Source organism: Chrysemys picta, chromosome 15 (genome assembly GCF_011386835.1).
Source record: "Chrysemys picta bellii isolate R12L10 chromosome 15, ASM1138683v2, whole genome shotgun sequence".
Taxonomy (NCBI): Eukaryota; Metazoa; Chordata; order Testudines; family Emydidae; genus Chrysemys; species Chrysemys picta.
This window is the reverse complement of record NC_088805.1, coordinates 14,143,455-14,166,185: the sequence shown is the minus strand read 5'-3', so window position 1 is coordinate 14,166,185 and position 22,731 is coordinate 14,143,455. Positions and strand designations below refer to the sequence as shown.

The following is a 22,731-nucleotide window of genomic DNA, read 5'->3' as shown; positions in this document are numbered from 1 at the left end:
TGGGGAGGTGAAAATTTATTACGTTGGCAACATTTGAATTCACATGGTCCTGCAGCTGATGACATTAGTGATATTATTTATTACTTTTATTTCAGTAGCATCTATGGGCCACAATCAAGAATCAGGATCCGATTATTCTATTTACTGTATAGCTAAGTAACAATGAGGTCCATCCTTGCCCCACGGAGCATAGAATCCACAGGGTGAAATCCTGGCCCCATTGACGTCAATGAGAGTTTTGCCATTGGCTTCAGGCCAGGAAATGTTGACCAAGTTCACCTGTTTTTGTTTTTCTTTCCAAGCGTATTAAAAGCTTCATTAGTGAGATTTGGTGAAGAGATATGGCTCCTCCCTCAATTAGGAGGCCATCGCATTGCTGTGGTCCTTCATCATGTCCATTTACAGCATGGGGGGGGGCTGCTGAGAGCCATGTGTTCTGGATAATTGTCTGCTAGATTTGGAAGTCAGGAAGCACCTTTGCACTAGTCTACTTCTGTTTACTCCAATGCCCACTAAATCAAGTGACTCATGTCTTAAAGAAAACAGATCGACTGCAGACCTCTTTGTCCTGTATGGGGATTCACTACTATGAGCTTCTTCAGATGAAAGGCCAATAGTAGTGAAGAAACAGACTGTGACAGAATGCCAATAAGTTAAAAAAAATACCCCCATCCCTTAGGGATTTTAAGGGAATTACCTGAGTTGAGCCAATACTTCAAGGAAAACCACTTGGGGAAAGTGTCACCAACTATAATTTACAGAAGCTCATCCTCCAATCTGAACATAGAGTCTTGTTTCAACAGGAGCACACACATGCAGTGCTATAGCCACCAAAAACTCCAGATAGCTTTTCACTCTGTAAAAGACAGTTGTCTCTTTCCCATCCTTCCTTGCCTCAAGGAGCACCTGGCTATGGTGTCATTACAGTGAAATACAGCTCAGAATCTTTAGCCATTTTACATGTTATGTGATTATCATTGACCAGTGAATGACACACACAGTATTTAGATCTGTTTGCTATGCATTTCAGGAAGAAAGTTATGCTATATAACAATATCCCTGCTCTCAGTGGTGCACCTCTGATGGGATTCAGCAAGATGTTTGGATCACGTGAGATGATCCTTCTTGGAAGATTCTTCTATGGAGTCAGTACAGGTAAATTTACACACCTATTGGACTATATAAATAATATTGGGTGGGGAGGGGGGGCTTGGGAGCCAGTAGAGCCACTTGACACCACTGAAGGATTCCTCCATGCAGCAGCAAAGTGGTCCTACCATGGCTGAGAATCTGTGCCTGCAACTTTTTAAAGATCTCTGTAAAGTATCACACAGAGTTATGTTGTCACATACATTTTTAATTCAATAAATAGTAGCAATAATAATTAAAGTTCATAATGTGCCACCTTTCCTTTCCCTTCTCTGTACACTCTTCTCTTTACACCGGAGTGCAGCAAAGCAGTGAAAATGTCAAAACATGCACAGTGTATTTAGGAACATGCTGACTGAACAGAAAACTAACCCCAATGTTCCTGTTGCTGCTGCCTGTGACAGGCACTGCTTTCTGTATTACAGGTTCTTTAAAAAGTGTTACTGAAGATGAAAAATAACTACATTACCAAATCAATGGAATATAAATATAATTGCATAAAAGACTTTGTGGTCAGGTCTGAGCAAGATACAAAGCCCGTTGCATTCTGGGTATCTGTTGAAATCTGTGATTTAAAATGGAGTGAAGCATTAGCAGTCCGCTGTAGGAAATATGACATGGAAAGGTCATCTGGGTGAGAAATAAATAAACAAAGGAACATACTTACTAAAATATTTACCCAAACCTGGAGCTATTGTCAGACATCTACAAACCGAGGCTCAGCATTGCTCCTAAATATCTTATAGCATAATCCTCGTATCTCTTCCCATCACTACCCCCTACATTACCCTACTACAAAACAAACACACCATAGCCAGATCCATCTATTTCAAATGGAAAATGTACCAACAAATCATAAGGATCACTGTATGCTGGAGAATGTGCTCCCCAGAAGCTGCCTGGGGTGATTGCCATAACAGCATCCACTGCCACAGCTATCGGAAAGTTTGTAGGATATTCAGCATTGGACTCAGATCATGAGACATGAGGCTTATTTCATTTTTTTCTCCTACTAAAATATAGGAACAGGTTAACACAAGCCACTTGTAAAAGGCAATTTAGCAACTGCTTTTAGTATCCCAGGCAGCTAGACTGTGGCAGGCTGAATCAGCTTAGCCCAAATTCCTCAGCCTCAACTGACATGGAAACAGAAATGTGATACTTTAAATTCCTCAAGGAGTTTGTATCAATAACCACAAGCTTTCTAGCAAAGGAGTTTTGCAATGAAGAATGTGCAATGGGCAGTTCAATAAAGAAAATCAAAATCCTTACTGGGATATAAGTAGTAGAAGCCCTCTGGCCCATTCTCATGGCTGTCAGTGCAATCCAGCACTAATCCAGCTGGTCATGTTGCCATTTCCCCCTGATTCTCCACGCCACCTCCTTGTAGACAGAAAGGACAATGAGGGCTGCATCAAAGGTAAGAAAATATGCCCTTAAGACACGTATCTTTTGCAGAACTAGAAGTACTGTAAGAAATCCATGTGCTGCAGACAACAGGTACAATTACCAGAAAACTCACACAAACACGTACAGAAACTCCAGCTCCACAGACATGGGCCTTTACCGCTTGAGATAAAGAAGATCTCTTCAACAGTGATATTAGTGTTTCCCTTCTCCTCTGCCAGCCACGAGAGAGTAACATGAGATTACGCATATACGCAGAGTACAGCAGGACCGTCTTGCTAGTCCATGCCCTTGATGTATACTGCTCCTCCTAGCAGCCAGGGACAGGGAGTTGCTGCTGTTTAGTTCTTACCACTTCCTCTCATGCCCTATCAAGTTACTCATGATGAGTATTCTGCCTCTTCACTAACGCTTTAAATGCCAGTATTAATTCATATATTTTTTTAAAAACCGTTATTCTGCAGCCTTTGTGCTATTATCACTTTTCAAGTATTGAAAGATGGAACTCTTTTCAGGCAGACAATTTGAATGTAAGAGTAGTTTTTCCCTGGAGTTCTGTGTTTTGGGGTCTATGCAGGGCAGAGTCAGAGAAGCGGATGTAAGATGTCTGATTCCTCTTTAACAGAAGAGGACACAGAACAGATTTGCTGAGAATACACAGCCTCAGGTTTGTTTTTCATTGAAATACAATAAGCAGGGGGCGAACAGAATGTTTAAACTCCAAAAATGAGCAGTTAAACCAGCCTATTGCATACTGTACTACAGTACTATAAAAGTGTATCAAGTAAGGTCTTTAATGGAAGCTTGTAATGTTCTGATCATCATAGTCATTATGAGACGTATACAGACTATGGTTATGAATCTATGCATTTGTGTATTTAGGAAACTTTGCTCATAATGTCAGCTATAACTCATAGCAGGGAAGGGTACTTCCCAAGCCCGGTGTTTACATGTAACTGGCTCCAGGTAATGTCCCATTGTCCAGCCCAGGAAAAGACAAGGATGGCCCATTAAAGTTAATGAAAAGACACTGAGACATTCCGGCTCCCAAGTCCAGAGAGGTTTCCACACTCTGAGTAAACATGAATCATCACAGACATAGGCCTGGTCTACACTACAAACTTACGTCGACATAATCCGCGTTAAGTCAATCAAATAATGTATGTGTCTGCACTTCTGAGTCCCTTCCGCAGACCTAAGTGGTCTGTACTCCACCTCTGCAAGAGGCGTAGTGCCTGATTCGACATCCACAGGTCGATGGGATAGTGTAGACACTGTGTTGTGTAATTAAAAATGAATTGGCCTCCAGGAGGTGTCCCACAGTGCTCCGCTGTGACCGGTCTGGAGAGCGCTTTCAACTCCACTGCATGTCAGCCAGGTACACAGGAAACAGCTTCTCCCCTGTTAAAGCCCCAGGAACTTTTGAATTTTCATTTCCTGTTTGATCAGCGTGGAGATCTTGCCAGCACTCAAGGCTGCAAACGTGGTAGATTTTCAAAGATATTCAGGCACCTGAAGATGCAGTTATTTGCCTAGTGGAATTTTCAAAAGCATCTACGTGCCTAATCCTTTAAAAATCTAGCTCCAGGAGCCTACCTCCATCTTTAGACACCTAAATGCCTTTGTAAATCTGTCCCCAAGTCTATGCGTTTTGGACCCACTCCTGTGAAGTGCTAAACATCCTCATCGCCCTTTGACTTCAATGGGGATTGAGGACACTCAGCATTTCTTAGGTTAGGGCTCCTAGAATGCAGTGAACTCATCTGTCTGAAAAGTCTTCTTTGGTCTGCATTGCATTTCCTGGAATGACATAGCAGCTTTACACAGAGTAAGATCCTCGTATGTGTCTCCCTACAGCATGTAATGTGACTCACCTGATCCCAGTTATTCATTGTCTGCCTGACTTTTCACCAACTTCCCTTCTCTAGATGAACTTGAGCAGCAAGTGGAGAAATGCTCTGTGTAACATTAACACAACCACCAGCTAGAATGGATTTTGGAGCATAGGTTAAGTGACTGCTCAAAAACCTGAATCAATGCCATGCAAGAGGGAGAAACTCTGCAATTTCCATGAATTTCTTGTGCTTGATCAAATGGGTTGTACGTGCATACAAGATATACTGACAACTTATAAAATGTAAATACTACGTGCCAGGGAAGGGTTAGTGATCACAGCATCAGATCTGGAATAATTATACTTGCTGGAACCATAGGTTTAAATCTTAGCAGGATAAACTCAGCTCTTCATTCTTCTTAGGAAGATTAACTGCGTATCATGATGAGGTCTTAAAAAACAAATTCCTGTCTTTTCTGTGTAGACATTAACTATATGTGTGGTCTGGTCTGTCTCCCAAGATCTGTGAGAGTGAGGAGACAGACCAGTCCTCGCTTACAGACAGCCCCCCAACCTGAAGCAAATACTCACCAGCAACCACACACCACATAACAAAAACACTGACCCAGGAACCTATCCTTGCAACAAAGCCCAATGCCAACTCTGTCCACATATCTATTCAAGTGACACCATCATAGGACCTAATCATATCAGCCACACCATTAGGGGCTTGTTCACCTGCACATCTACCAATGTGATATATGCCATCATGTGCCAGCAATGCCCCTCTGCCAAGGAACATCGGCCAAACTGGACAGTCTCTATGCAAAAGAATAAATGGACACAAATCTGACATGAGGAATCATAACATTCAAAAACCAGTAGGAGAACACTTTAACCTCTCTGGTCACTCAGTAACAGACTTAAAGGTGGCAATTTTGCAACAGAAAAGCTTCAAAAACAGACTCCAATGAGAAACTGCTGAACTAGAATTAATTTGCAAACTAGATACCATTAACTAATAGAGACTGGGAGTGGCTGGGTCATTACACAAATTGAATCTATTTCCCCATGTTACGTATCCTCACACATTCTTGTCAACTGTCTGGAATGGGCCATCTTGATTATCACTACAAAAGTTTTTTTTCTCCTGCTGATAATAGCTCATCTTAATTAATTTGCCTCTTAGAGTTGGTTGGGCAACTTCCACCTTTTCATGTTCTCTGTATGTATATATATCTTCTTACTATACGTTCCATTCTATGCATCTGATGAAGTAGGCTGTAGCCCACGAAAGCTTATGCTCAAATAAATTTGTTAGTCTCTAAGGTACCACAAGTTCTCCTGTTCTTTTTGCAAAAGAGGCAGAGATCATCCAGTCTATAAGGAGAGGGAGGAAGTTCAGAGTGTAAGGGGAAGTGTGGAAGAAAAGTGTGGGAGAAGATACAAGTGAGACACTTAGATGAAGTTTGGGAGGAGCACACACAAAATGAAGAAGAGGACAAGGAAATAAAAGCAAAGATGAGGGGAGCTGTGCAGGGTCTTAAAAGTGAGGTAAGAAGTTTGAAGGCTGAAACTGGCTGAAAGAACAAACAAAAAAAAAGTTGGGATTTGGCCGTGCTTTGAGCAGGGGGTTGGACTAGATGACCTTTAAGAAAGGGAAGGAGGAGGATCCGGGGAACTACAGACCAGTCAGCCTCACCTCAGTCCCTGGAAAAATCATGGAGGAGGTCATCAAGTAATCAATTATGAAACACTTAAAGGAGAGGAAAGTGATCAGGAACAATCAGCATGGATTCACCAAGGGAAGTCGTGCCTGACTAACCTAATTGCCTTCTATGATGAGATAACTGGCTCTGTGGATGAGGGGAAAGCAGTGGATGTGTTGTTCCTTGACTTTAGCAAAGCTTTTGATACGGTCTCCCACAGTATTCTTGCCGCCAAGTTAAAGAAGTATGGGCTGGATGAATGGACTGTAAGGTGGATAGAAAGCTGGCTAGATCGTTGGGCTCAACGGGTAGTGATCAATGGCTCCATGTCTAGTTGGCAGCCGGTTTCAAGCGGAGTGCCCCAAGGGGCCGGTTTTGTTTAATATCTTTATTAATGATCTGGAGGATGGTGTGGACTGCCCTCTCAGCAAGTTTGCAGATGACACTAAACTAGGAGGCGTGGTAGATACACTAGAGGGTAGGGATCAGATACAGAGGGGCCTAGACAAATTAGAGGATTGGGCCAAAAAAAACCTGATGAGGTTCAACAAGGACAAATGCAGAGTCCTGCACTTAGGACGGAAGAATCCCATGCACTGCTACAGACTAGGGACCGAATGGCTAGGAAGCAGTTCTGCAGAAAAGGACCTAGGGGTCACAGTGGACGAGAAGCTGGATATGAGTCAACAGTGTGCTCTTGTTGCCAAGAAGGCTAACGGCATTTGGGGCTGTATAAGTAGGGGCATTGCCAGCAGATCGAGGAACGTGATCGTTCCCCTTTATTCAACATTGGTGAGGCCTCATCTGGAATACTGTGTCCAGTTTTGGGCCCCACAGTACAAGAAGGATGTGGAAAAATTGGAAAGAGTCCAGCGGAGGGCAACAAAAATGATTAGGGGTCTGGAGCACATGACTTATGAGGAGAGGCTGTGGGAACTGGGATTGTTTAGTCTCCAGAAGAGAAGAATGAGGGGGGATTTGATAGCAGCCTTCAACTACCTGAAGGGGGGTTCCAAAGAGGATGGAGCTCGGCTGTTCTCAGTGGTGGCAGATGACAGAACAAGGAGCAATGGTCTCAAGTTGCAGTGGGGGAGGTCCAGGTTGGATATTAGGAAACACTATTTCACTAGGAGGGTGGTTAAGCACTGGAATGCGTTACCTAGGGAGGTGGTGGAGTCTCCTTCCTTGGAGGTTTTTAAGGCCCGGCTTGACAAAGCCCTGGCTGGGATGATTTAGTTGGGAATTGGTCCTGCTTTGAGCAGGGGGTTGGACTAGATGACCTCTTGAGGTCCCTTCCAACCCTGATATTCTATGATTCTATGAACAATAACCGAGCTTAGGTCTGAGGATGGTGTTAAACAGTTTAACATTTCGTCAGCCTTAAAATGAATGAGTTATTATACAAGAAACAACCTCAGAGCAATCTTTCATATATCAGAGAATAACTGGAACACCATTTAGCTTTGATGTCTGAACTAGTTGCCTGCCTCTCATCCCAAGTCAGCAAGAGCCCTCCAAATATAGGGGGAGGAAAAATCTCTCTCCACGTTGGACTGGGCTTGACATATCTGTTTCTTGAAATATTTAGTCCAATAGGTCTAAACCCTGTCCAATGATTAAAAATAACATAATTCACTGAAAACGTAGAAAGTAAAAATTTAACTTCAGTCCCATGATCCCAGCTCCTCATTACTTAAATAACATGCCTGGGTAAAAAAGCTTAGAAAGCAGATCACCCATCTGATAGGGACTTGCCAGTGATATAACCAGCCGAGCTTTCAATAGGAAATGGCCAGCTGCCTGTCAGACCTGGTGAGTACCCTGTTTTTTTTTATCACATCAGATATTAATAATAGGAAGGATTTGTCTTCCACTTCCTACCTGCCACTGCCAATGCTGGAGAAGGTACTGCACATTTTCATTAAACAATCTTTAAAACAGTGTGATATAGTTATAAAGAGTACAATAAGAGGCCACCTAATGTCTTTTTAGTAGTGATTACGATGGACAGAGCAAAAAATCTATTTTGGGGGCAATACCCCTTTAACAAAAATAGGGAGGTACTGTTGATAACGGATGATTACCTCAAGGTGCTGGGACAGTTAGAAGCACAGCAAGAGAGGAAGAAGAGGAAATACAGCAAAACAGCATTGTGGTAAGACACTTGTGCCTTTGCTTTCGCTCTGAAGGGCTCAGGAGGAGGCAACATGCCCTAAAAATATCCAAGTATAAATGAGAAAAAGCTGTATGCGAGCCTGCAAGGTGATGTGGGAAAGCAGGAGAAACCAAGCTCCATGAACAGTACAGAGATTGAACTGGTGTGTGAAAATTCATCCCAAAATGCATTAACACCTGTATGAGGACATTCTTCCTCCTCATTGAGAGAGGGGGAACTTCCCCTAGAGTTCAAAAATAATAATATAGACACAAAGAACCCATCACATTTATTTTAGAGTCTCATTATTTTCATAACAATCTCATGGGGGTTTTTAAAGCTCTGTTTTATAACTTTTGAAGTTCCATGCTGACATAATAAGGATTATAGACTCCTAGAACCATAGGGTTAGAAGGGACCACAAGGGTCATCTAGTCTAACCCTCTGCCAAGATGCAGGATTTGTCATGTCTAAACCATCCAAGACAGATAGCTATCCAGCCTCCTTTTGAAAACCTTCCATGAAGAAGCTTCCACAACCTCCCTAGGCAGTCTGTTCCATTGTCTGGCTGTTCTTACAGCTAGGAAGTTTTTCCTGAGATTTAATCTAAATCTGCTATGCTGTAGTTTGAATGGCTGTCCTGCCCTCTGTGGCAAGAGAGAACAACTTTTCTCCATCTTTTTTATGGCAAATCGGATGATCACACACAGTAGATTATGAGCTTTGTAATGATACCTTACAAGAGACCTTTTGCATGAAGCATATCCCAGTTACATTATATTCACTTATATTTTTATAAAACCATATAGACTGCACAACGTCACACCCACTTGAGACCTCCCCCCAATCTGACATAATTCCATTAATAGTTCTCTTTATCTCCAGTCATACTCCTCTCTTACATACAACGCAACTCCCCCACCTTTTCTGCCCTGCCTGTCCTTCCTGAACAGTTTATATCCATCCATGACAGTACTCCAGTCATGTGAGTTATCTCACCAAGTCTCTGTTATTCCAATTGCAGCATAGTTCCCTGACTGTGCCAGGACTTCCAGTTCTCCCTGCTTGTTTCCCAGGCTTCTTGCATTTGTGCATAGGCACTTAAGATAACTCATCGATCGTCCCTCTTTCTCAGCATGAGACAGGAGTCCTGCCCTCTTGCCCTCTCCTGCTTGTGCTTCCTCCCAGGATCCAATTTCCCCACTTACCTCAGGGCTTTGGTCTCCTTCCCCCGGTGAACCTAGTTTAAAGCCCTCCTCACTAGGTTAGCCAGCCTGCTGGCGAAGATGCTCTTCCCTCTCTTTGTTAGGTGGAGCCCGTCTCTGCCTAGCACTCCTCCTTCTTGGAACACCATCCCATGGTCGAAGAATCCAAAGCCTTCTCTCCGACACCACCTGCGTAGCCATTCGTTGACTTCCACGATTCAACGGTCTCTACCCAGGCCTTTTCCTTGCACAGGGAGGATGGACGAGAACACACCCCCAAGCAACATAAGTTTTGCCAATTTAAGTGGAAGTGTAGATATGGCCTCAGTGTAGTAAGCCTAATATGAAAAAAATCTTCTTTAGACAGTTCCTGAATTATTGTTTTGACAAAAATGGTAAGAATAAAAGTTCTCCCTTTGTAGAAATAAAACAGGTAACATGGGATAAGAGGGGATGAAATTCTGCAGTTTCACACATCCCAGTATCATTAATAGGCATTTGGACAGCATATTTACATGTTCATTGACACATTGTCAACTCTATCGTCCTGAATGCAATGGTCCTTCCCATGTAGTGGATAGTAATGGATCTTTCTTTGTCTTGTCTCTTTAGATGAGGAGACTCCAATGGATGTTGGTTTTCTTTGACCACTTGGCTGGGATGGGGGGCATCTTTGAATGATTGATGGCACCCTTTTGGGCTGGAACCTTGCATAGTGTGAAAAGGTTTCAATAGCTAGAAGTGTCTGCAGTGAATAAGACATGGTTCTGGAAAGGGAGAGCTGTAGATACATGGAGCTGACCATAAACTGAGGGTGTGTTTTATCATCTTTTTGTAGATTCAGTATCGGGGGCTATTTCAAATGATGCTTGTGCTGGGAATTGGTGGAACCCTTTTACCAGGTTTTCATCTTTCTGTGATCAACTACCCTTCCATGGTAAGCAAAGCCTTAATCAAAGACACCTCTTTGGTTGAATTTTCATGGGGCTGGGTCTTAGCTTGAGGATGCTCCTTGTCCTTAAAATTCTTCATTAAGTCTTTCCATTGAGATAGTTTCCAGATCTTTCCATTCCCATTCTGTACTATAAGAAAGAGTAAGACGAGAGTCTGGATAAAGGACAGAACCTCACTCCACAGATAGCATTTGAAAGGCTGAGGACATTGGGAAATGAGCACTAGTCCCTGTGCAGTCTATTGCTGAACTGAGGGACTTAGGAAGAGGATTCTTGGTAAATCCCTCTCCGCTACTGTCTTCTTCATTTTGAAGTATCTGTATAGTCCCTTAGGTCACACTCCATGGACTGGGTAGTAAGGGGTGTGTGTGAACTATAAACTTGATGAACATAAAGGGAATACATCAAGGTTAAGAAGTGGTGGTGTGGTTGAGGTTTCAACCCTCAAAACGTCCTTTGGCCTTCCTCCGATTATCCCCATCACTCCCCTACACTCAAGAACACGGATATTTAAAAGGAATCCATAACAGGATCCAACATTTGAGTGTGGAAATTTACACAACATTTTTCAAGTCAAGTTTCAGTGGATGAGATTGTGCAGTTAATTTGTGCAGTAACCTTTCCTCTCTCAACACTTGGATTCAAAGACGGTTTAGGTTATGCGTGAAAACAAGTTTGGTTATTGCATCATACAGTCATCAAAAACAATTTGCTGCAGTCTTTGCTTAAGAGAGAAGCCCTTGACTGTAATAATATTAATTAATAATACCATCATGTCAAGGATTAGGTGTACTATCAGAATTTATTGGGGAAGCTCACATACTACTAGTCTCTTGTTTTTGTAAGCAATAAATTCAATCAAAATGTTAATTAAAAATAATAAACATCATTTCTGACATCATCACTTAATTCTACTGCAGATGTGTATAATACTGCCAGTCTTTAGCACCACCCCATTATTCCTCCATTGTGAAATTAATATATAGCCATTCAAAACGGATTTTCAGCGATACAGATTGGTAATAACAAGAAATGTGGGTATGTGGGCTCTTCCTAAACTTTTATTTGCAAGTAAGTCTCATGTTGTCATTCTTTAAATAGCAACTATTTGTTGAAACCAAAACCAGCTTTAAATATAATGAAGTATGATTGTGTATAATGCATTGGAGTCATAATTACTGTTAATGAAAATCCCCTTTTCCTTCTCAGCACATTAAGAGGTTTATCAACAAAACCTGGCTGGAGCGATATGGCTCTCCCCTCCATCAGGAGACCATCACATTGCTGTGGTCCCTCATTGTGTCTATCTACTGTGTAGGGGGACTACTGGGGTGTCTGTGTAGTGGATACCTGTTTGTGAAATATGGAAAGTACGTATCTTTTCTGAACAGCTCACTAATGAGGAATTGTAACAATGGAATCAGCTAACAAACCAGCTAAGCAGTTTGCTTGGCCTACCATTTAGTTAATTTAACATTGAAAAACATTTTACTGAAAAGGGAACAAAATGATTTTTAAATAAATAAAAACAAAAACCGTTTAAGTTCCTACATTATTAAAGGCTAAAACTTCATCTCATTGAAGTCAATTGCAAAACTACAAGGGACTAGGACTGAGCGCTAACTGAATATAGGCTAAATCACCCCTGTTTTTCACCAGCTTCAGTCTGTGTGAAGCAGGGTGCAGGGCCCCTAGCAGTATAAAATCCATGGAGAGGTTGCAGCTGCACAAGTCTGCAGTGCTGCTAGCTGAGAAGAGTGTGTGGTCAGGTCAGTCAGGAGATGAATTAATTTAGTTCCTCCCTGTTGCAGTCTCCATAAGCAAAACAACTAGAGAGCCTCTTGTGGAAAGTGAAGGTGCCTTCCTTTGGTAGAACCCCTGAGAGGAAGAGGACTTAAAATTACAAAGATAGACATGGATATAGATACACACACACACACACACACACACACTAACAAAATATTTGAAAATAATTTCTCCATTTACTTACCTACCAGGGCTAAATTCATGATTCTGTATTCCCTGCAGTAGTAAATATACCAGCTGCAGACCCCTTTCAACAAACCGCAGATGTGCCCAATAGTATCTGCTTCCCAGATGTTAGTTCCCTACCTCATCTCTTTGTATCTCTGCTTCTTCCTCTTCCCCCATCCCAGTTCTCAGCTTTTGGTCCACTTCACACTCTCACACTAGATGCTTCCACTCAACCTTTCTTCCTGCTACTGGTTCCCTCTCCAACCAACTCCCTTGAACACACACCTCCACTTGACCCTCCCCAACCTATCTTTTCTGCCACTATCCTAGATTTATCTCCACTTTCAGCTGCCAGAAAGTCTCTATAAAATCCAGACCAAGTTGCCCTACCCAATCTCCAAGCCTTCAGAACACAAAGTTTTCAAGTGTCCTTAAACAAGAAATCAGAGTTCCAAAGGTTAACAAGCTGTCTCATCGCTTAAAGATACACAAACACATTTCCATTATGGTTGATTGTATATACAATTTCTTTCCAACAGGCTGGGAGGAGGGGCTAAACATTATTTTAATATCTGTCCAATAGAATTGCCACTGAAAAACACTCTTTCTTGGGGAAATATAGGATAGTGAATGTGGGAATTCTTAAAGACTCTGCTGATGAGAGTGAAAAAAACAGATAAAATGTTATTATAAGAATAAATAAGCATATGTAAATTAGACTGATAAAAATACACAATTCATTCACTGGATAACAGGAGTCCATTTGTTCAAAGTGACAGAGGAGATATTTGTGGGAAAACCTGATTCACATCTGTATTTCATTTGCTGCTACAGAAAGAAATGTCTGTTGTGCAACAATATGCTCGTAATGGTAACTGCCTTGCACATGGGCTTCAGTAAGAGCGCCAAGTCTTTTGAGATGATTCTGATTGGACGCTTCCTCTATGGCATCAGTGCAGGTAGGACCTCACGCTACTGTATGTACACAAGTTATTCTCTTGGGAGAACATAGGGACCACTCCCTCTCAGAGCTCCTCGGGGAACATAGCACCCCAGGTGGAGCAGGAAGGATTAGGGAGGAGGTGGGGGCCATTCCACACCCAGCATCAGAGGAAGCAGGCTGCACACAGCTATAGGATGGTGCAGCTCAAGCAGTCCTCCTGCATATTAGCCAGCTGGGGAGGGATTGTGCAGTAATAAATTATAGCAAATCACCATCTACTTCCACAAGGACTCAACTGAAATTGGTAATCCGAATAGTGATTTATTAAATGTGTTGTTTTAGAAGATGTAATTTTCCAGTTTGACTACTTATTGTAGATGATACTTAAGAAACAATTCAAAAAAGGAGAGTGCTACAGTTTGGCAGAATATGATTTGGAAAAAAAGGTAATTTTTCTTTCTATAAATATAACTTTCCTATTTCTTCTCCTCGTTCAAGGTGTATGTATGAATGCACATGGTCAATACCTAGGAGAAATTTCACCGAAGAAGCTGCGTGGATTTGCAAACACCAGTGCTCTTGTGTTTTTGACACTAGGAAAAGTTTTAGGACAAATTATGGGATTAAGGTACCTGTCTATTTTACATACGTACATGGCCTCATCACCACAGTAGGTGAGCACACCACAATCTTTCAGGGCTTTGGAGCGGAGCCCGGAGCTGGAGCGCGGAGCAGCTCTGGAGCAGTGGAGCTGCAGGTTTTTGCCTGGAGCTGGAGCGGAGCCAGAGCACACTCCAAAGCCCTGCAATCTTTAATATACTTATCCTCACAATCCACCTGTGAGATAGATAAGTCTATAATCCCCATTTTTAAAATGGGGAACTGAGGCACAGAGAGGCTAAGTGACTTGCCCACCATCACAGAGGAACTCTGTGTCAAAGCACAGAATCAAAAACTTGTCTCCCAAGTCCTAGGCTACTACCTTTCTCCAGGTAGAATATATGTACTTATCTATGGACCAAGCAGCCTAAATATTTTTCTTTTCATCCATTTTTCCCATTGTCTGTGCATATTGTGTCAGTTTCTCTACTTATCACACAAAAAAGAAGTTGCTAAAGTTACTAATAAATAATTGTATATAGTGATCTACAACCCATCCTGGACAATGATCCCTCACTTTCACAGACCTTGGGAGGCAGGCCAGTCCTCGCCCACAGACAACCTGCCAACCTTAAGCATATTCTCACCAGCAACCACGCACCGCACCATAACAATTCTAACTCAGGAACCAACCCATGCAACAAACCTCGATGCCAACTCTGCCCATATATCTACACCAGCAACACCATCACAGGACCTAACCAGATCAGCTACAACATCACCGGCTCATTCACCTGCACGTCCACCAATGTTATATATGCCATCATATGCCAGCAATGCCCCTCTGTTATGTACATTGGCCAAACTGGACAGTCACTACGCAAGAGGATAAATGGACACAAGTCAGATATCAGGAATGGCAATATACAAAAACCTGTAGGAGAACACTTCAACCTCCCTGGCCACACAATAGCAGATGTAAAGGTAGCCATCTTACAACAAAAAAACTTCAGGACCAGACTCCAAAGAGAAACTGCTGAGCTCCAGTTCATTTGCAAATTTGACACCATCAGATCAGGATTAAACAGACTGTGAATGGCTATCCAACTACAGAAACAGTTTCTCCTCCCTTGGTGTTCACACCTCAACTGCTAGCAGAGCACCTTACCCTCCCTGATTGAACTAACCTCATTATCTCCACACTGATTTATACCTGCCTCTGGAGATTTCCATTACTTGCATCTGAAGAAGTGAGGTTCTTACCCACGAAAGCTTATGCTCCCAATACTTCTGTTAGTCTCAAAGGTGCCACAGGACCCTCTGTTGTATATAGTTGTAACTCATGAATACTGAGGATCTGAATTCTTCAGTCTTATGTAGAATTGTAGCATTGGTCTCGATAGTAGTTGCATGGATTAAAATCCACTGAATTTTTATTTTTTAATAATGGGAAAAACCTCAGAACAAACTATAGAACTAAGGTACTTACTTAGCTATTTTCCTTTCCAGTTATCCAAATTTTCTTTCTTTCAATTTATCTTCTCCATTTCCATCTGTATATAGCATCTGTTGGTCCACTTTTTGCTCCAGGAAACAGTTATTTAATTTTATTTTATTAAACCATAAATATATTTTATATGCTCTCTACAGAGAGTTTTTAGGAACTGAATCCTTGTGGCCTTTGCTGTTAGCCGTATGTGGAATTGCAGCATTTGTCCAGCTGGTCTCTTTGCCATTCTTCCCTGAGTCCCCACCCTACCTTTTGATACAAAAGGAAGACTCTGAAGGTTGTTTGAAAGGTAAAATGGGACAAGCCTTTCTCCAAATATCTGATTTGTTATATGATAGCCATTAGGGTGACCAGTGTGAAAAATCAGGATGGGGGTGGGGGTAATAGGCATGTATATATGATGAAGCCCCAAATATCGGGACTGTCCCTATAAAATCGGGACATCTGGTCACCCTAATAGCCATTGAAGGGGTGGGCCTATTAGATGGAACCAAGTTTCCCATCATCCACCAATTATATTTCTTAATAATTCTAATCAACAAGGATCTTGTACTGATATTGATGTAGATCTAAATTAGTGTAGACACAAATTACTAATCTGCAGTAATTCAAGATCACCCTCTAAAATATTACTGTATTACACAAACAAGAGATAGACATCTACCAGCTAACAGCAGTGTGTAATAGTGTGTTCCATTAAGCAATATCTGATTGATTTCTTCAATCAGTGACTGATGGATCAATAGATGGACTGAATTATGAATGATTAATGAATAATCTAATCACTAATTCATTAGCCAATTGAATAATGGAGATGAGTGGATGGATCAGCTGATGGATAGGTCTGCAAGGCACTACAGTGTTATAAATAAAAAACAATACTACTAATAATTATGCTTTGCTATTTTTCTTCCATAGCCATGAAGCAGCTCTGGGGTGAAGGGGATCATCAAGCAGAGTTTGAGGACATGATGAAGGAGAAGGCAGCAATGAAAAGCATCAAAACCATGACTGTCCTGGAAGTGATGAAAGAACCAGCCTTGCGTTGGCAGTTGTGTATAATGATTCTCCTTATGATGAGTATACAGCTTTGTGGCTTGAATGCAGTTGAGTATTCCTCAATTCCAACCTCAGAACTGTTATTAGGTAGCGCTGAGAACATTACAGAGCCACAGTTCCTACTTATTACTTCCTCTTGATCCTCTTTTCTCCTCCTCATAGATAGTTCACTGCAGTAAATTGTGTGGTAACATTCACTGACGTTAACAGTACCGTGCTTCTCAGCACTCTAAAGTGAACACATGCCTGTGTATATAATAGGTCCAGCACAGTGGATGTTAATGTTCCCTGAAAGGGTATTGTCCCATTGATTTCATTTCTGTTCTCACTAGAAGCTCTTTCTCTAGGACAGATGACTGTACAAGCTCACTCTCTCCGTCTTGGACCTTGAGAACTCTTTGTACAGATTTGGGTCTCAGTTTTCCTTAAGTTCCTGTTTCTTCATTCTGTGTGGTATCAAGGGATCTCCTTCTACAAGCCTCTGCCAAACCAGACAGCAAGGGCCCTAAGAACTTTTCTCTTTCTCGTCTCCTTCGCCCAATACCATTCTTCTTTTGGCTCCAACCAGCTCCTTCTCCCAATTCTCTTATTTACTCCCTCCTAACACAATGCTTCTTTAAGTTCCATTCTTTTCTTGACCCTCAAAACCCTTTTGTTAATCCCTAATAGACCCTCAAATTTCAGATTTCAAACAGCTCCTCTTTCTTTGTCCAAATAAAATCCAGGCCCCTCTGTTTCCTCTCCTGACCCCCCCAATAAAAACCCACTTGGTGATAATGTACTGGTGAAGGATCAAGATCTGAATGCTGCTGCACAAGCGCACCTCACATACACCTCTACCCCAATATAACGCTGTCCTCGGGAGCCAAAAAATCTTACTGTGTTATAAGTGAAACCGTGTTATATCAAACTTGCTTTGATCCGCCGGAATGCGCAGTCCCGCCCCCCCCCCCCCCCCCCGAGCGCTGCTTTACTGTGTTAGATCTGAATTCGTGTTATATCAGGTCGCGTTATATCGGGGTAGAGGTGTACCTTGATTACACTTGATTGTTAAAATTCCTTTTCACTGCATTTTCCAGATCTACTTTTATACCTTTGAAGTGTTCCGTACAGCCAGGTTGGATGAAGACCTTATTCCATATATAGCATTAGGAGTTGGGATCTGTGAATTCTTCTCGAACATCCTGTGTGTAAGTCAGACCTGACTTGGGTTTGGAGGGTAAAGGGAAATGTGTTTTGAGCCAGTTCCTTCTTAAAACAAACTGCTCTTTCTATACATGAACTGAAGAATCTTTTTGTGTCACCACTACCCCACCATATGAAACTGTGAAAGACAACATAAACCCTGCAACAGGAAGGGGCTAAGGAGTTTCTCCGGGCTGAAGTGGCCCCACCTCACCACACCTGCAAGTCTTTTTGAGACTTGGAAGATAAGTTTAAGATGGGGGAAGTGGCACAGCTACGTCACTGCAGCTGTGCTGCTATAGTGCCACAATGTAGATGTTTCCTACATCGACAGAAGTTTTTCCATCAATATAGTTAATCCATCTCTCCAAGAGATGGTAGCTAGGTCAACAGGAGAATTTGTCCATCAAACTAGCAGTGGCTACACCAGGAGTTAGGTTGACCTAACTACAGCACTCAGGGCACACAATTTTTCAAAGCCCTGAGCAACATAGCTAGGTCGATTTAATTTTTAAGTGTAGACCAGACCTCACTGATGGGCAGCTCTGAGAAGAGCAGAGTGTTGAGCTTCCTAGCTCCCAGGGAGAGGCCTGGCAGAGACCAGAATCTACACCCTTACTTAAAAGAACGCCCAAGTCCGCAGAGGCAAAGGGGGCTGTCATCTATTCTGCTGGTGAACCAGCCGATGTTGAGCTACGCTACGGCCTGCCCAGGGCCCTTCTGAAGGAAGAGAGGCCAGTGGCCAAATGGGACTGTCTGTATATTTCCTTTTCCTTTGTTTACTTTGCTGCTCCTAAGTTGTTTGTTTGTTCCCTGGGACTCTGAAAGGGGTAAGCTTCCAGACAACTTGGCTGGAGCGCTGAGAATCCATCTCCTTCAGAATGCTAATGAATGCCTCCACTTGAGTGACTGAACCCGGACAAACGTATACAATTCCGTCAACACCCCAATGGGATGCTGGTGAAAGATTAGAACCCTGACACCTCCCTATTACCCCCCAGATTACTTCCCATCTTTTTCGGGGGGCGGGGGGAGTGTCATGATCCACAATTTCTTTTAAAAATCAAGACTTATGGTTATTTTTAAATGGAGTTTATATCATGCTCCCATTGATAATAATGTTTATATACAGGTAATAGCTGTGAGAGAGATCAGATATAGCAGAAGAAGTGGGAAAGGCAGACGGGAACAATGCCACTTTATGTCAAGATAGTGGCAGACTGCAGCAGCTACATGAAATGGTTGATTAACTTTTGAAAATCTGACTTTTAGGGTGTAATTTGGCAATTTTACACATAACACCCAGAAAATCTATGTGATGGTCTGTCAGATATAGAGGCTGTCTGCAACCTCGGGATATAACCTCATGGTAACTCATTAACTAAATAGGGTGTAGGTGAGTCATTCCTTGAATGAGAACTATCTAGGGAAAATGCCACAGTGCTGAAGAAAGTGATGTGGTTCAGTAGGTGGCACTCAGAGTCAGTACTGATCAAATGGCACAACATGGTGACTCACTATACTGTTGGAGATATGCTGCCATCCTCTAAATGAGATGTAACATGGAACCCCCGAACAGCTGTGGTACAAAAATCCCTATGACATTTTTTGCAAGGGAAAGGATGTTAACTGTGGTATTCACTCTGCCTACCAGAGTTCCTCTGAAATTAGAGTATCCACAGAACTTCAGCCTCAAATCTGCTTCATCCATCTTTGCAGAGATCCTTGGGATCCATTTACAACCATGGGCATAATATACTAATTTCACCTTTATCAATGACACGAGGGAAGGAACTAACACAGCTGAGAGAGAACTGTATAAAACGTATGATTTGTAATGTTTGTTTTTAAACACATGTAAAAAGAGGCATGCATGTCTATTTTAGGAGAATTTGCAGTGAAGGTCATTACGGTTGCTATAGTGGAAATGCACAAGCCAGGTTCAGACTCTGCATAGGATACTAAAACAAGGCTACAGAGAGCTGGCGTATTAACATCTAATTAAATAGATGGGACCACAAGTAAAGTAGAATAATATCTCTGTGACTCTAAATGAAATACATTCAAATGAAAGAGTTTGACTTACTAGGAAAGTGAGGGGCTGAGGGAAGCAGAATCATTCCAGAAATACAAGCTGTCCTTTCTGGCCCCAAAGAGCAGCCTCCATTTTAACCGCTGCTCCGAAACGCCCACAGAGTTCATCAGGCTAGCACCCAGCAGTGCTTTGCTTGATCACAGGGCTAACAGACGTTTCACGATTACACCTATTTCTGTACTCCTGAGAGAAAAGGAATGAAGGAGAGAGCAAGAGAGAATGAACCCAAATTCCCTTGGGGAGTGGAGGTTGGAATTTGCCATGTTTCCAGTAATGTCAATGTGTTTTCTGATCCTCAGAGCTCCATCATTGACCGGTTTGGCAGGCGGATGCTGTTATGGGGTGGTTATGGGTTGATGGCAGGGATGCTGGTATTCCTAGTAACAGCTCTCTCACTGCAGGTAAGGAAGCTTTTCTTTTTGAGGTGCCCTGTTCCCACTTCCACAAAACTGTTGTTTATGTTATTTTCAAATTAAGCCTGATCCCCATGGTGCCATTTGGTGGGAGACTCACAGTCAGCCTTAGTTTTGCACTCTAACAAATGCAGGGCTGAATGTTACGTGAATACTCATGGCTCCTTCTATGAGGCCTTCATCCTTGTCCTCACTGGAGGGGTCTCTGTGCTGCCTCCTCCTAAACCAGCATTATCCGCATTCCAGTTGCCAGAGTAACTGTCCCACGAGCAAGGTGCCCTGATCTAGTCTTTCTCCAATCTTCTTACTACCTAACCCCTCACACACCAGTCTCCAGTGGGTGTATCTTGCCTTGATGTTGTCAAAATCTTTGCAATGAGCATTCCTGCTGTCTCCTTTCTCATTCACCAGCACCTCTCACGCTCCTCTCCACTTACAAGTGGCTGTGACAGCTGCCCAATGATCATCTCAGCTGCTGAAAATCTCTTTTCCCCCCAGTGCAAAGCATCCACACCCTTTTAAGCTCCTGAATCTCTTTTGCAACCCTGGTCTCCGGCAAAAAGAATGGCCCACTGCCACTTCCCTCAGCTGCTAAACTCTCCTCCATCCCACCCCTTGATACAAGTGATTTTACTCCCCATATATAAAACAGACCCTTGGCAATCACTTTTCCAGATAGTAGAAAGTAATGAGCATGTTATTCTACCACCATATTAATTCCCCTTTTCTCTCCTCACTGCTTTCTGTCTAGAATCAGTTCTCCTGGATGGCCTACTGCGGTGTTATTCTCATATTCTTGTTCACTATCTCCTATGGAATTGGACCATGTGAGTACATAAAATTAGGCGATGATAGGAAACCTCTGGATCATACTATATGAGCACATTAATATGGGTGGGTATATGGAAATGGAACTAGACTTTGTAAATACATCTTCATAGAGAAGAGAGTGAAGCAGAATCCTACAATATCCTCAACTCACAAGCAAAACCCCAGCTCCATTCAGGATTGTTAACTGATGGCATGTTCAGTTCCTTCTCTTAGCATCCCTTTATCCTTTCTTAATTTCAATCTGAATCAGATACAATGGCAATGCCAGAACCAGTTTACAACTCCCTGCTAGGTTTTTGGTCCTCGCTTGGGACCAAAGCTAATTCTAGGTCCCTGACAAATGGCTACATTTTGTTATTGGAACCTCAGATATAAAATATCAGTATTGTATGTCACTGATTTTTATTTGGGTTTTCATATCATAGCCATAACCATGGTGTATGAGTGCCTTGACAACCTGTCTTGGTACTAGCCCCCAGTAGAAGCAGGAACTCTGTACATATGCCAAGCGCTGGGCACAAATATTCACTCTCTGGGGTTCTGCTTGATCAAATATAGCTCCTAAATATGAATGGTATGAATTTGCGTTTTCATTTTGGGGAAAAGAGGTGACCAAAGTTCCTACTGGAAAACCCCACATAAATGTCTTCATTACTTTTTCATGTTGCTTCTTCAGCTGGGGCAGTCATGTCTGTCATGATGGAAATCTTCAACCAGTCAGCCCGATCATCTGCCTTTGTGATTGCTGGGACCATTGGCTGGATGGGCCTCATTGTAATTGGGATGATATTCCCCTTCATTGTGGTAATTCAATTTGGATTTCTTCTTCAATGCTCCCAATTTAAACCACCTTTTATGGCTGTCCTAGGCAGCGAGGCACAGCAAGTACATTACAATACCATGTAGGTGATCAATGTTCTGAACCCACCTCAAAGTCCCTGTTCTGCGGAGGCCAGCTGTGTAGCAGAGGTGGCATACATAGTCTTGAGGTGAAGGGTGTGAGCTGGCCCAATCGTCAACCACCCTCTGCTGTCTTATACATATATTAAAAATGTAAAGAAACATTTCTTCTTTAGACTGAAATTTTTTCTCATTCTTGAGAAGCAAAGCAACCTTCAAGGATCTAAGAGCGTAAGTGTCAGAAGAGGATTTATTCATCTTTTTCTCTTTTATTTTTGTCTTCAGGAGGCCCTCGGTCCCTTCTGCTTCCTCATCTTTGTGGGCGTTCTTGTCATCTCAGGGATTTTTTTCTACCTGTTCCTTCCAGAGACAAAGGGGAAGTCGATCATGGAAATCACAGAGGAGTTCCGCACAATACATTTTGGGAAGAAACTTCTACTGACTGCGGGGAAGAATTCCCCTGTGGAACACACCTTCTGCACCAAGTTCTGACTGGCCAGCAGAGTCAGATTTCATTGACAAAATGCACTGTCAAGATCAAATTGGAAGCTGAAGCTAAAACAGACTATTTTTTAATAAAATCTTATTTGAAAAATAATTCACATCTATCTTACCTCTTATTCCTAGCAGTCCCATTTTATATTTGGGTCTTTGTTTTTCATGCTCACAGCAGTATCTTCACACATGGTGCCCTTCTCCTAATACCACTCTGTATCAGGTGGGTTTTAGTAATTAACAGAGACACTTCCCAGAACTGGAAGTTATGAGCACTCAAACATAACTAAACTTATCGGTTTTATTGGAAGTCC

At 42.3% G+C, this 22,731-nt stretch overlaps 1 protein-coding gene and 1 long non-coding RNA gene across 3 annotated transcripts; one reads left to right on the top strand and one right to left on the bottom strand.

The window, feature by feature from the left end:
• On the bottom strand, window positions 1-2,910 carry LOC135975755 (uncharacterized). 2 transcript variants are annotated; one of them, XR_010592777.1, is made up of 3 exons: window positions 2,672-2,910; window positions 2,422-2,558; window positions 1-1,779 (listed from the first exon to the last, which is right to left on the bottom strand). It is a non-coding gene; the product is annotated as an uncharacterized LOC135975755 (long non-coding RNA). The 2 variants fall into 2 exon arrangements; XR_010592776.1 differs by having other exon boundaries at window positions 2,684-2,905.
• A 4,879-nt stretch (window positions 2,911-7,789) lies between these two features.
• LOC101933143 (solute carrier family 2, facilitated glucose transporter member 11-like) lies at window positions 7,790-22,517 on the top strand. The gene is made up of 12 exons (XM_065567961.1): window positions 7,790-7,911; window positions 10,298-10,396; window positions 11,622-11,782; window positions 13,221-13,345; window positions 13,828-13,957; window positions 15,580-15,728; window positions 16,358-16,545; window positions 17,578-17,688; window positions 20,078-20,179; window positions 20,943-21,018; window positions 21,699-21,826; window positions 22,208-22,517. The coding sequence occupies exons 1-12, from the start codon at window positions 7,888-7,890 to the stop codon at window positions 22,412-22,414; spliced, it is 1,500 nt and encodes a 499-aa protein (XP_065424033.1). The 5' UTR covers window positions 7,790-7,887; the 3' UTR covers window positions 22,415-22,517.
• Window positions 22,518-22,731: the final 214 nt, after the last annotated feature.